The 14,115-nt window shown below is 37.0% G+C and overlaps 1 protein-coding gene and 1 long non-coding RNA gene across 5 annotated transcripts in view; one reads left to right on the forward strand and one right to left on the reverse strand.

Annotated features, from left to right (window-relative positions):
- Positions 1 to 14,115, reverse strand: part of LOC106871254 (guanine nucleotide-binding protein subunit beta-like protein 1) — a 32,674-nt gene that overhangs the window by 8,496 nt on the left and 10,063 nt on the right. Inside the window, exon 1 of one of the 4 annotated variants that reach the window (XM_014917609.2) lies at positions 7,469 to 7,543. The exons of 1 other annotated variant lie outside the window; for it this stretch is intronic. In XM_014917609.2, the coding sequence (XP_014773095.2) occupies positions 7,469 to 7,523 (55 nt within the window). In that variant the 5' untranslated portion in view covers positions 7,524 to 7,543. Of the gene's footprint in view, positions 1 to 4,083; positions 4,337 to 4,701; positions 4,787 to 7,468; positions 7,544 to 14,115 lie in introns of those variants that run through there. 2 more of the 4 variants (XM_014917610.2, XM_014917611.2) reach the window with 2 other exon arrangements.
- Positions 13,827 to 14,115, forward strand: part of LOC128250125 (uncharacterized) — a 38,748-nt gene continuing 38,459 nt past the window's right edge. Inside the window, exon 1 of the long non-coding RNA XR_008266249.1 lies at positions 13,827 to 14,035. This is a non-coding gene — a long non-coding RNA (uncharacterized LOC128250125). The remainder of the gene's footprint in view (positions 14,036 to 14,115) is intronic.

The following is a 14,115-nucleotide window of genomic DNA, read 5'->3' on the forward strand; positions in this document are numbered from 1 at the left end:
TAACCAGGTGATACACGAAGAAGTCATACCCAATGACTGGTGTAGCAGCACCATAGTCAACTGCTACAAAGGTAAAGGTGAAGCTTTAGATACAAATAATTACAGAGGTATCAAGCTTTTAGATCAGGTAATGAAAGTCACGGAGAGAGTCATAGCCCAACTAATTAGGGAGCGAATCAATTTAGATGAGATGCAGTTTGGGTTCGTGCCAGGTAAAAGCACCACTGATGCCATTTTTCTGGTAAGACAGCTGCAGGAGAACTACCTAGCCCAGGATAAACCTCTGTACCTGGCTTTCGTTGACATGGAGAAAGCCTTCGACAGGGTACCCCATTCTCTCATCTCTCAATGAGGAAACTAGGGATAGATGAATGGTTAGTGAGAGCTGTGCAAGCCATGTACAGAGATGCTGTCAGTAAGGTGAGGGTTGGCAATGAGTACAGTGAAGAATTCCGGGTGGAGGTAGGGTTCCACCAAGGTTCTGTCCTCAGCCCCCTCCTATTTATCATAGTCCTCCAGTCTATAACAGAGGAATTCAAGACAGGATGCCCCTGCGAGCTCCTCTATACTGATGACCTTGCACCAATTGCTGAGTCACTATCAGAACAAGAAGAGAAGTTTCAGGTGTGGAAGCAAGGACTAGAATCGAAGGGCCTTAGAGTCAACCTAGCTAAAACCAAAGTCCTAATAAGTAGGAAGGTAGACAAAACACAAACCCTTTCGGGTAGATGGCCCTGCTCGATCTGTAGAAAAGGCATAGGTAGAAACTCTATAAGATGCACCCAGTGCAAGCTATGGACACATAGGAGGTGCAGCAATATCAAAGGAAGGTTAACTAGGAAGTTAGTTTTCATTTGTAGCAGATGTTCAGGAGCAATAAACACTGTGAATGTGCAGAAAACAACTTCTGTCACATTTCAGGGAGAAAAACTAGAAGTGGTTGATAGCTTCTGCTATCTTGGTGACCAAATTAGTAGTGGGGGTGGGTGCGCTGAAAGTGTAGCTGCTAGAATAAGAATAGCCTGGGCAAAGTTCAGAGAGTTCTTACCTCTGCTGGCGACAAAGGGTCTCTGTCTCAGAGTAAAAGGCAGACTGTATGATGCATGTGTACGAACAGCCATGCTTCATAGCAGTGAAACATGGGCCGTGACTGCTGAGGACATGCATAGGCTCGCAAGGAATGAAGCCAGTATGCTCTGATGGATGTGTAATGTCAGTGTGCATACTCAACAGTGTGTAAGTACCTTGAGAGAAAAGTTGAACTTACGAAGCATCAGTTGTAGTGTGCAAGAGAGACGATTGCGCTGGTATGGACATGTAGTGAGAATGGATGAGGATAGCTGTGTGTAAAAGTGCCACACCCTAGCAGTTGAGGGAACCTATGGAAGAGGTAGGCCCAGGAAGACCCTGGGATGAGGTGGTGAGGCACGACCATCGAACATTGGGCCTCTCCGAGGCGATGACTTCTGACCGAGACCTTTGGAAATATGCTGCGCGTGAGAAGACCCGGCAAGCCAAGTGAGACCTAAATCGAAGGCCTCAGGCAGCCCACTTATACATACCTTCCTTTATTGGACACTAAACTCCGCTTGCGAATACCTGTTGAGGCAAGTGAAATCAAAATTGAATTAAATTCGACGACTGGCACCCATGCCAACGTCGTCTCCTTCATTGGAAACGAAACTCTGCTTGCGAAGACCTATTGGGGCAAGCGAAAACGAAACCGTCAATGGCACCTGTGCCCAGCATCGCCTTCCTGGCACTTGTACCGGATGGCATGTGTAAAGACATTCGAGCGAGATCATTGCCAGTGTCGCCAAACTGGCTCCTGTTCAGGTGGCACGTAAAATACACCATTTTGAGCATGGCCGTTGCCAGTACTGCGTGACTGGCCTTCGTGCCGGTGGCACGTAAAAGCACCCACTACACTCTCTAAGTGGTTGGCATTAGGAAGGGCATCCAGCTGTAGAAACTCTGCCAAATCAGATTGGAGCCTGGTGTAGCCATCTGGTTTCACCAGTCCTCAGTCAAATCGTCCAACCCATGCTAGCATGGAAAGCGGATGTTAAACGACGATGATGATGTTCTACGTTATATATTTTAATAATTACTGGTATTTTTATATTTTATATATTATATACGTAAAGCATATGCTATACATGTATGTATACTGTTATAATTGTTTGTTTTTTTAATAAATAAATAGACATAATTGTTGTGACCCCTTCAGTCATGACTGACCATGAGATTGCACCTAGAAAGTTACCCACCGAGGCACAAGTCTGGGTAAGGTTGTTTATGGAAGACCAGCAGTAGCCCATGCATAGCAGCCTTCCCTCTCCATGCCACCAATGTTATCCAAGGAAAAGGCAAATGCCGATACAGCTTGCCACCAGTGACATCGCAGTTCATTTATTAACGTGCAAGTGGCTGAGCACTCCACAGACGTGTACACTTAACATAGTTCTCAGGGAGATTCAGCATGACACAGAATGTAACAAGGCTGGCCCTTTGAAATACAAGTACAACAGAAACAGGAAGAAAGAGTGAGAGAAGGTTGTGATGAAAGAGTACAGCAGGGTTCACCACCACCCCCTGCCAGAACCTTGTGGAGCTTTAGGTGTTTTTGCTCAATAAACACTTACAATGCCTGGTCTGGGAATTGAAACCGCGATCCTACGACCGTGAGTCCGCTGCCCTAACCACTGGGCCATTGTGCCTCCACAAATAGACATAATATAATGTCTAAAAGTTGATGAATACCACCTCTTGATCCCCTCCATTTTCTTATTGCCGTATAAATTAAGGGTAAAACAACTTTTTACCCTCACCCATTTATTACATTCAGTAGTGTAACTGCAATACAATGGAAAAACACTTGTGTATTAATAATTGGGTATCCTACCAGCAGTATATTGGATAGATATTATCCCTTGGTTGGATTCTAACTCTCTTGGAATTATATATATATATATATATAAGAGAGTTGACCACTAAGTGAACATCCATTTTGCTAGAAGACCACCTATAGTCTGACCACTAAGAAAAGATTGTTCTCAAGAAAATTCGGCAAACACCAGAACATAAGCGAGCAAGACAAATGAAAATATACAAAATATAAAGACCGGTTTCGTTGTTATCACTTATGTAATTGTCCGCAACTCTTCAGTATGATCGTCTTGGCAATATAATTTGCAGAACTATACACGAGACGTCTGCATGAGATTGAACATGTATATAGTTCTACTAATTACATTTGAGGTTCTATTTCAAAAGTCTTCATTCTGGCGCACCAAAATGCCGGAAATAATTCTCTGCAATGAATTTTGCCAGTTAGAGAACATGGTTATTTAAATTTAAATAATAGGGGTGAAAAATTGAATATTAATTTGAGTAATATCAATTTAAAACCAGTGGCCTAGCAAATTGAAAAATTATATTACACATATATAAGAGGGTTGACCACTAAGTGGACATCCATTTTGCTAACAGAAGACCACCTATGGTCTGACCACGAAGAAAAGATTGTTCACTTAGTGGTCAACCCTCTTTTATATATGTAATATAATTTTTCTGAATCTTCAGATTTTTCAATTTGCTATTAATTGATATTAATCAAATTAGTATTCAATTTTTCACCCTTATAATTTAAATTTATGTGTATATATATATATATATATATATATATATTTGGTAGTCTTCCGTAATTTTTTTCCTTAGTGAAAATCGTGGAGCATTTGTTGTGGTAGTCAAAGAATAATGTTGAAACTTTGACCTACAAGTATAGGCGCAACCCCATGGTTCCGGGTTCAGTCCCACTGAGTGCCACCTTGGGCAAGTGTCTTCTACTATAGCCTCGGGCCGACCAAAGCCTTGTGAGTGGATTTGGTAGACGGAAACTGAAAGAAGCTCGTCGTATATATGTATATATATATATATGTGTGTGTGTGTGTGTGTGTGTGTGTGTGTGTATGTTTGTGTTTGTCCCCCTAGCATTGCTAGACAACCGATGCTGGTGTGTTTATGTCCCCGTCAACTAGCGGTTCGGCAAAAAGAGACCGATAGAATAAGTACTAGGCTTACAAAGAATAAGTCCCAGGGTCGATTTTCTCGACTAAAGGCGGTGCTCCAGAGTACAGCAATTAGTGATTATTGACCCTTCCGTGATGTATTCGTTATAAGTTCCTCCGTGCTCTATATTCTCGATTAAAACATTATTTCGACAGAGTAAAGTATGTTGTATACATTAAAGTTGTGATGCAGCAATGAGTAAAGTTTGTTTGAATTACTGAGATGAGTCACTACTGTAACTGATATGTTTGATCTAGTATCCTAATCTCGGTCATCAAAGTCACATTTCCGACGTTGTATCCTCCAACCTTCTTACGAGGCCATAAGCGTGAAATTAATCTTGGCTGCAGGCAATATAAGCCAATAATCAGGGTCAAGCGGAACAAGTAGGATAATATTCGTGAATTTATCTTCGTAGATTGAATAATGGGCTCGGTTTGAAATTCCGAGAGCGTTACCAAATACGAAATTCGAAGGTCGGAGAGAACAACGGCCGCAACATTAATAACATTAGCCTGAAAACAAAAGTATATTAAAAACATTGGGTGAATCAGAAATAACCTATGGAAACCAAATTTTTATCTTGAAAAAGAGATTGTCCAAATCTTAATTCTTGGGAAATATACTCACGAGAAAACACTTAAAATTGACAAATTCTATTCTTTAATGCCTAGAAAAAAAGGAAAGAAAAAGCATGATGCAAGGGAGGTAATTGAATACCGGTGAAAATATTTTCCTGTCGCGTTGGAAAATAAATCCATCTTTGTTTTTGTTTTTTACATATCTTTCCTTTCCTTTTAGGTGCCATGTCCAGAATGCAGGACATAGGCGATCACTATCCTGCTACAATTCTCTCTTCTTTCTTTTCTGTAACAGTTCCACTTTCTGGTGTTTAATGCCTCTTTCTTCCGACCAGTTCGTCAAGCTTGACATCCATATCATTCTTCTCCTTCTGCGTTTTTTCCCTTCAACCTTTCCAGTCCCGGTCATTGCTAAATTCTCTAGGCCTTCTTTCCTCATCACATGACCAAGAAATCTATTGTTCGACCAATATCTCACGAAGCAGTTTCCTATTTACTGCAGCCTGGGTCATTAGATACTTTGTCCATGCTATTCTTAATATTCTCCTTAAGAACAACATTTCACTGCTCACTAAGTACCTTCTCATTTCTGAAGTTATATAGACCATATCTCACTTCCATTCATTAACACATGGTAGAAATAGCAGTTCAATATACAGATCCTGGTCTTGAATCTCAGAGAGACGGTTCTCAAGATGTTATAACAGAAGGCCATTGTTGACCAAAATACTGGTATGGTATCTTGTGTCTCCCATTATAAATTTAGATCCAGTCAAACAAAGTATCAAGTCGAAGACAAAGTGAGCTAACAAATCTGAATAACAATTATTTACAGGCTCAAAGTTTAGCTCTCTTTAACTATCTCTAGCATAGTGTATCGTCCGCCGTGTTGTATGTGGGAGGCAGCGAGCTACTGCTAGTGAGGTGAGCTGCTTATAGCGTGAGACGCACGTGGGGAACAGAGAGACTGAACAAGCTCAAGATCTGTCTTAGGTGTCCTTCCGGAAAGGCTTACTCTCTTGTTGTGCATGCTCACCTGAAGTTTGTGAGATCTTGCTCCGGTCTCGAGCAGATAATGGTTGCCAGTGAGATCTCAATATGGCGTGTCTGTGCGACACTACACTGTTATACAATTCTGAGAATGCAGATTTTGCCACTATTTATCTTTTTATCTCCTTCACACATCTTGCATCTTCTCTGATCAAAGTTCCAAGAAGGATGATACTTGCTTAATGATTTGACCGTTCACTTTCAGCATGCACTTTGGGCTTCCTTTCTTTGTTACCACCATACACTCTGTCTTCTTGCAATTTATGAACAGACTCTTCCTCTCCCTTTCTCTGAGTACTACATCCAAAAGTCTCTGAAGTTCGTTTTCTGATTCTGCAAGTAAGACTGTGTCATCTTCATATCTTACATTTGTTTCTACCTCCTACTCTAAGATCTTTTTCCTTCTCCAGTTCTCTTATGATCAATTCGCTATAGTAATTGAAGAGGTCTGGTGACATAACACATCCTTGTTTGACTCTTCTTTTGATGTGAGTGTATTCACTACATTTTCTGCCCACCTTGGTTAGTTCCAATACAGGCTCTCTGCAAGATATGGAGGTCTTTCCCATGCAGATCAAGGTTACTGATTTCTTTAAATAACATGCCATCTCTTACTTTGTTGAAGGCTTTTGTGTAATCTATGAAACATGAAAACACCTTTTGCATTCAACTTTAGTTTACATTGGTGTGTACATACCACTGGTACATGGTCACCCTCACAGTCTGCTCCTGGATATATTTTTTGCATGTCTCACTGATCTTTTAAATCTGTCATTGATGGAAATATCATCAATCTGGTTTCTTGAGCTGTCACCAGAGCCCTTCTATGTGTGAATTATTCTAGGGTACTCCTTAAACCATTTGCTTGTAATAATCATATTCTTTGCCTCATACCACCATATCCATCTTTCACCTTACTCATTTTTCTTGCCAATTCCATACTGACCAATTGCTTTGACATCCTGCCCACAATCCACTTTTGCATTCTCCCATGATAATATTAATTTTAACTGATTTGCACTGAAATTTGGCTTCTGCCAAGGTCTTATAAAAGGTATCAATCTCCTCTTCTGTGCTATCTGCTCTGGGTGGATAAACAACTATGATGGATATGTTAAATGGATGTCTTTGCACTTTGAGCTGAAGGACTCTTTCATTAAAGCGATGTCACATGTGTAACAAAAAGGAGGGGAATTGTCAGTGAAGTTGACTCAATAAAAAACAAAGGATCTTTTTAAATTCTTTCAATCCACAAAGACAGTTTCAAATTTTCACCAGATTTTTTTCAACTTTTCTACACTGATGATGAAAATCATCATTTTTTTTTTTTTTTCAGAAATTATTAATAAAAAAAAGTTGCAAGCCTTTAATTTAAGATAGGAGGATGAGCTTCTGCTTTAGAAGTATTAGAAGAGGAAATATCCATAATACCATGTGAAGTTGTGATAGCTAAAAGCCTATCAGAGAGCAGAGTACTACTACTCAGTTGGCCAACTTGACATGATATTATTATGATTAATGGATATTTTCAATTCCAACAACTCTATCACACATACTTATCCTTCTACCTTTATCTCTTTCATTTCCTCTGAACTGGTGATTTTTCATGAGATGACCATGAACAAAATTCAGGCTCTGACAGATAGACTTGCACTATTGCAATTGCCTCAATGTTGTATTTCCCTCGGGAGACTCGCAGAGAAAGACGAGTTGTACAATTTAATTATTACATTTATTATTCAATTACATACAAAGAACGCACTCACCCAATGTTCGTTGTAGATAAACAAGAATCATGTCCGCCATATATATCAATGACATTTTACTACCCCAGTCATTCAGAACAACAACAATGAAACAATGAACTCAGACGAACCACAGTGACACACGGAACGTCAGACGAATAACATATCCAACAGTCCATATAACACTCAATATGCTGTGCACTTGAAGTCTCATGTCTAAAGGACTTTAAGTAATCATTCATTCAGTCCTCATGGGAGATCTATAACATTTTGTTGATAACACAACTGTTTTGGTGCTAATGTACACAAATGCACTTGGCCATGTTCTTTCAAATTGGCTGCTTAAACACAGGAAAAGAGCATCTTATTTGTCAGTAAAGTATTTTTGCCATTTCTTGGGATGAAGAACCTTCACCATTTACATTGAGCATAAACCATTAACCTATGCATTATAATCCAAAATAGATATTTCCCAAAATACATTAGACACCTTGATTATATTTCACAGTTTTTCTGTGGATATTTGTCATATCAAGGGTGCTGAAAATACTGTAGCAGACACGCTATGAAATTATAATTGTTTATTATCAATAGCAAATTGGTCATCTGATGACCAATTTGCTGTTAGTAATAAACAATTATTAACTTCCCAATCTCCATTTTCTTCTTTTAAATGAATATAAACTAAATGTTTTTATATATACCTATTATTTTAAGGAAATTCATTCTCCAAAAATACTAGGTATTGAACCAGTATTTCCTTGGATGAAACCATCACTTCATGAGGTTAACACAACCTCGAATTAAATTTAAATATATATATTTACTCTTTTACTTGTTTCAGTCATTTGACTGTGGCCATGCAGGAGCACCACCTTTAGTCGAGCAAATCGACTCCAGGACTTATTCTTTATAAGCCTAATACTTATTCTATTGGTCTCTTTTGCCAAACCACTAAGTTATGGGGATGTAAACACACCAGCATCGGTTGTCAAGTGATATTGGTGGGAACAAACACAGACACACATATATATACATATACATATATACGAAGGTCTTCTTTCAGTTTCCGTCTACCAAATCCACTCACAAGGCGTTGGTCAGCCCGTGGCTATAGTAGAAGACACTTGCCCAAGGTGCTATACTGTGGGACCGAACCAGTAACCATGTGGTTGGTAAGCAAGCTACTTACCACACAGCCACTCCTGTGCCTGTAAATAAATATATATATATATATAGGTTGAAAATATGTAAAGAAAAATGAAGAAAAATGCCTTCGTTTCACATAGTTTAATATTTTTTTATATAAATATATACATACTATATGGGTGTTATAAAATCCAATCGGTTTTCACTATTTAATTTAGCTTTTCAAGGGGCATTGTATAGTAATTAATTCGCATGATGAGGGGGTTTCACCATCTTGGTTGTTTGAAAAATAAGGAAGGATTTAGAGAGTGAACCAAGGGAGGTATTGGGTGTCAAGGGGGATAACTGATTCCTTAGTATAGTTTCTGAGGTTGTCAGGTTTGAATATTGTGGTGTGGTTTATATTTTTGAATGAATAAGTTTTCTTTATTTAGTCGTTCTTGCACTGATACAGGGGGAAGATAAGGTACTTCGGCGTTTTATCACTTGCGCATCTGTCAAGATGTGTGCTCAGTGCAATTTGCCTGTACTGGTGGAAGCGAATCTGTTCTTTATGCACCGTGACTCTGCGTCTCAAAGAAAGGCTCGTTTGGCCTACATAGTTATGGCTACAACCTGAGCAGGTAAGGACATAGATAAGGTTGTGGGAGGCACATGTGAAGTTAGTTTTGATTGAGAATTTTTGTCCTTGCTGGAATGTGAATTCCGAGCCTTCACTTAGGTGTGGGCATGTACCACAATTAGGTCGTCTGCATTTTTTAACTGTTGGTATTGTATGTATTGAGTATAGTGTTGCATTTGTAAGGAGTCTCTTGAGTGATTTGTCTTGTCTTTTACATTTTAGTAATTTGTGTTTATTTAGGATGCTGTTCATTTTCAGGTCCTGAGTGAGTATAGGAAGATTTTGTATAATTGTGTTGTATGCTTCGTTGTTTCTAGGATTGTGGGTTGATATGTATGGGAGTGATTTGAGGTGAGGTGTGGTGTTTTGTTTTGTTGTTCTTAGTGTGTTTGTGTCCAATTTCTTGGCAAGTTCAATTCCATGGTCTATAAGTGTAGCTGGGTATTGATGTTCAATGAGTGCTATTTTGAGTTCTTGCAATCGAAGTTCCCAAGTGGTTGTGTCAGATACAATCGTACAAATCCTTTTTGCTAGATTGAATGGAATATTTATTTTGCTGTGTTTAGAATGGCATGAACTGAAAAGGAGATACTGCTTAGAGTCTGTTGGCTTGTAGTAAATGTCAGTTGCGATGATATTGTTGGACATTTTTAAAATCAAGATGTCCAGAAAAGGGAGTTATTCCTTGCTATATTCCATGGTAAACTGGATGTTGGGATTGATACTGTTCAGTGTGGATTTGAAAAACAGCAGATTATCATAGGCTTCATTCCAGATGATAAAACAATCGTCTAAATTTCTTTTCCAGTTTTCTCTTATATAGTGGTGGAATGGTGGTCCAAATTTTTGGAGTGAGAGTTCATACAAGGTAGATTCAAAGTAAGCCATTATTAGGTTCGCCAGAACAGGCGCAGCTTTAGTACCCATCGCAATACCGCATTTTTGGCGGAAGTATGTTGTATTGAATATGAAGTAATTGTTTTGAAGGATGAACTTCAGGGGTTCAATGATAAATGTCTGGTTTATGCGGTCCGGTAGAACTTCGGGGTGTTTTTCCAACCAGAATTTTATTGCCTCTATTCCATAGCCGTGTGGAATGTTAGTGTAGAGGTTGATGACATCAAAGGAGACTAATAGAGCTTCTTCGCTGGTGGTTTTTGGTAGGTGCTCTAGCATGTCCAGATTGTCTCTAATGAAACTTTTGATGTATTTGAGATAGGGCTTCAGTAATATGTCGAGAAAGTTGCTAAGGCGGTGTTTCACAGGCTGGACCAGCAATAATAGGCCTTAATTTTAAGTCTTCTGGTGTTGGAATATTTATGCACAGGCCTGGATTCAATTTGCAGGACATTAGTGATTGATTGACTCTTGTGAATTTTGTGGAGGCCATAGAAAAGGCTGGGTTTGCATTTGAAGTTGGTAATATAGTCTTTTTCTTTTTCTGTTAGGCTTTTTCCGTGTTTGAGTATTAGAGTTTCCAGATTTTTTAAAGTTTTTTGCTGCCTGTAATTTGCAACTTTTTCATAGAAGGAGTTATTTTCTAGTATGGACAGTGCTAGCTTTTTGTTGTACTCTGTGTCCATCAATACTACAGCACTCCCTTTGTCTGCTTCTTTGATTGTCAGGTCTTTGTCATTTTTTAGTTGTAGTAGTTGCTTCCATTGTGTGTTGATGAAGTTGGGTATGATTTTTGATTTGTAGAAAGTGTGAGGAAAATTTTGGATACGGTTGCAGAAGTCATCTAGTGTTTTATTCCTTCCTTTGGGTGGTAGATAATTACTTTTGTTTCTCACTAGTGATTCGTCTTCGTTGTTGTAGTTGTTAAGTGCTTCTATCAAACGAAGCTTTCTGCAGAATTCTGCAATATTATCTTTAATTTCATTGATGTTGGGTCTTCGTGGGGTAGGTGTAAATTTTAATCCTTTAGTTAAAATATGGATTTTTGTAGTGGAGAGAGTTTTCTTAGATAGATTGATTATTGTGGGTTTCTCCCGTATGATATGTTCCAACGTGTGTCCCTGTGTCTCTCTCCTCTGTCTAAAAAATGTTGTTTGTTGTAATTAGGTTGGAGGGGGTTCTCAGTGTTAGGGTTGTTATTGTGAGGGTATTGTTGTGCAGGTGGATTGGGTGGGATTGTATGGTGTGTGTGTGTTTATGAATGAATGAGTTGTAGGGGTATTTGGCCCTGTTTGGGATGCTGTGAAATTGTTCTATTTGTCTAGTTGAGAGAATTGTAGTTCTGAAAGGTGAATTCCTGTGTTGAGGAGTCGGGAGGATGCCCTGTCTGTTTGTAGCTTTTGGAGGGAAAGAATTGAAATAATAGTCATTATTATTGTTATTAATATTATTATTATTATACCTAATCCTGGGGTGTTTTTTTACTGGTGTTTCTTATTATTGGATGGTTCTTATTGGTATTTCTTAATAATGGGGGGTTCCTATTGTGAGGTTGGTGGTGGCTGACATCCCAGTGGTGGGGTGGTTTTGTGTGTCTGTGTTGAAAGTTTGATCTGGGTGTACGATTATTGGTTTCAGTGGATGTATTTGTTTTGGATTTTTTTAGGAAAGGGTTGTCTGAGGTATAGTCTTTTTTGAATTGACATTCGTAGTTAAGGAAAAAATTGATATTGTTTTCCCATCATTGTAGGGTAATAATTTCTTCCGATTCACAGTCGTCTTTCCATAGTTTAATAACATTTTGTAGAAGTTGTTCATTGGCATGTATCGTAAATTAATGTGTTCATCTCATCATCGATCGTTTTATATTTTTGTTCATGATTCTGAGCTCTGAGTTTAAGTAATTCAATTTCTGTTCTCATTTTTTCTAATGTTAGTTTCTCTCTGAGTATTCGTTGTTCTGGTTTGTCAGGGATGGGTTTGAGTTGGAATTTGCGAGGTAAGATTAATGGTGTGGAGTTGATCCATTTTTCGTATATTTGTGCTTTATTGTTATTTTTTTATCATGTTCCAGAATGAGAGCTTTCTGGTGTTGAGATTTTTGGTCCAAGTGTGACTAATGCGATTTTTAACTATGCATGCTGAGAGTGGTGTGTTTTCATTTGGGGTAGGTGATTTTTGTGGTGTATCCCTTGGTTCATTCTCTAAATCCTTCCTTATTTTTCAAACAACCAGGATGGTGAAACCCCCTCATCATGCGAATTAATCACTATACAATACCCCTTGAAAAGCTAAATTAAATAGCGAAAACTGGTTGGATTTTACAACACCCATATAATATGTATATATTTATATTACAAAATATTAAACTATGCGAAACGGAAGGCATTTTTCTTCATTTTTCTTGACATATTTTCAACTCATAATTTTACCACATGTTGTTTACTGAATCTCCAGTATTTTTGCTCCTTATCTCTCTCTCTCTCTCTCTCTCTCTCTCTCTCTCTCTATATATATATATATATATATATATATATATATATATATCAATTTAGATAAGAGCTATAACGCGATCCATGGTAAAAACTTTTTTAATGACCTATGTACATTTCGATGCAATATCCCGACACACTCCTGTATGTTATAAAATATGAATTCTATTTCATACTTTTTTCTAAGGGTGACCTAGTTAACAAAATTACATATAGAGCTTTCAGATGTCAACATATGAGTAAACATACGTTTTTATTTTTTTAATCTATTTTGGAGAGGTTAGTTAACTACATACTAGGATATTTTAACTTGATTTAGCTTTAACTACATACCGGGATATTATATTAAATTTGTTTAGCTTTAATTTCATATAATCTTTTCATATATGTACAATGGTAAGTTTGGTTCCTACTTTATTGATGTTTCTCTTATAATTCTATGCAATTTTTGTATAGATGACATTGAAATTTTGTTTGACTGCTTGCTTTATCGTTTTAATCACTTCATTTATTTAATCTTATTACTAAGTTAATGTATATTTAAGATTTCGATGGTTGCTAATTCAGTGTAACCTAATTTATTTTTACTTTGTAATTTATAATTTATAATCTCTTATTTATCTTGATTACATATCTTTTATTTGTCTCAAAAATATTTTAATTTAAAAATTAATATAACGATTTGATAGGATTAATAACATTGACTGATTTATTTAGATTCTATAAATATATATTATTTTGCCAGATTTACCTCTCTTTGACCATTGAAAAAAAGATATTTTATGTTAACTTTGACTTTATTTTTGTTATAGTATTTTACAGATAAAAATTTTTAAGTGAGTTGGCTTTTTTCTCAAGTATCTAATGAATTATTTGATATAATGGTGTCGTTTTCAGCTACCCACTTTACATCATAATAGTTACTTAATTTTTCATTTATATTTATATGTGAAATAGTAACGATTATATTGTAATATTTGTTTACTTTTTACTTTATCGATTAAATCCGTTCTTTTTTTTTTATATTATTTTTAATATTGTATTTGAACCTCATTACTAAGTTAATTTATTATAATTTTTCTTAAACTTTGATAGCTGCAATCTGAATGTAACCTAATTTATTTTACTTATTATTATTTATTATTTATAATTTATATTCTCTAATTCATCTTGTTTACATAACCTTAAAATAAGTCTCATTACTGTTCTAAACTTAAAATGAAATATAATTATTTGATATGATTATGTACATTTGCGTATATTATATTTTACATAAATATTACTTTCTAGATTTCAAACATTGGGACAAGATGCGACTTTGTTAAAACAGTCCTTCCCACAAAGCAAATTAAATAAAATTTGGAATTTGCAGAGGGTTAAAGTGGTAACAAAAACAGGACAGTAAGAACAAGACAGTAAAAACAAATGGTAAGGGCTGTTAAGCCATCATGAGGTGAAGTGGTGAACGCTGGAGAAATGAGCTTGACAGGCAAAAGTGTGTCTTGTCT

Source organism: Octopus bimaculoides, chromosome 19, assembly GCF_001194135.2.
Source record: "Octopus bimaculoides isolate UCB-OBI-ISO-001 chromosome 19, ASM119413v2, whole genome shotgun sequence".
NCBI lineage: Eukaryota > Metazoa > Mollusca > Cephalopoda > Octopoda > Octopodidae > Octopus > Octopus bimaculoides.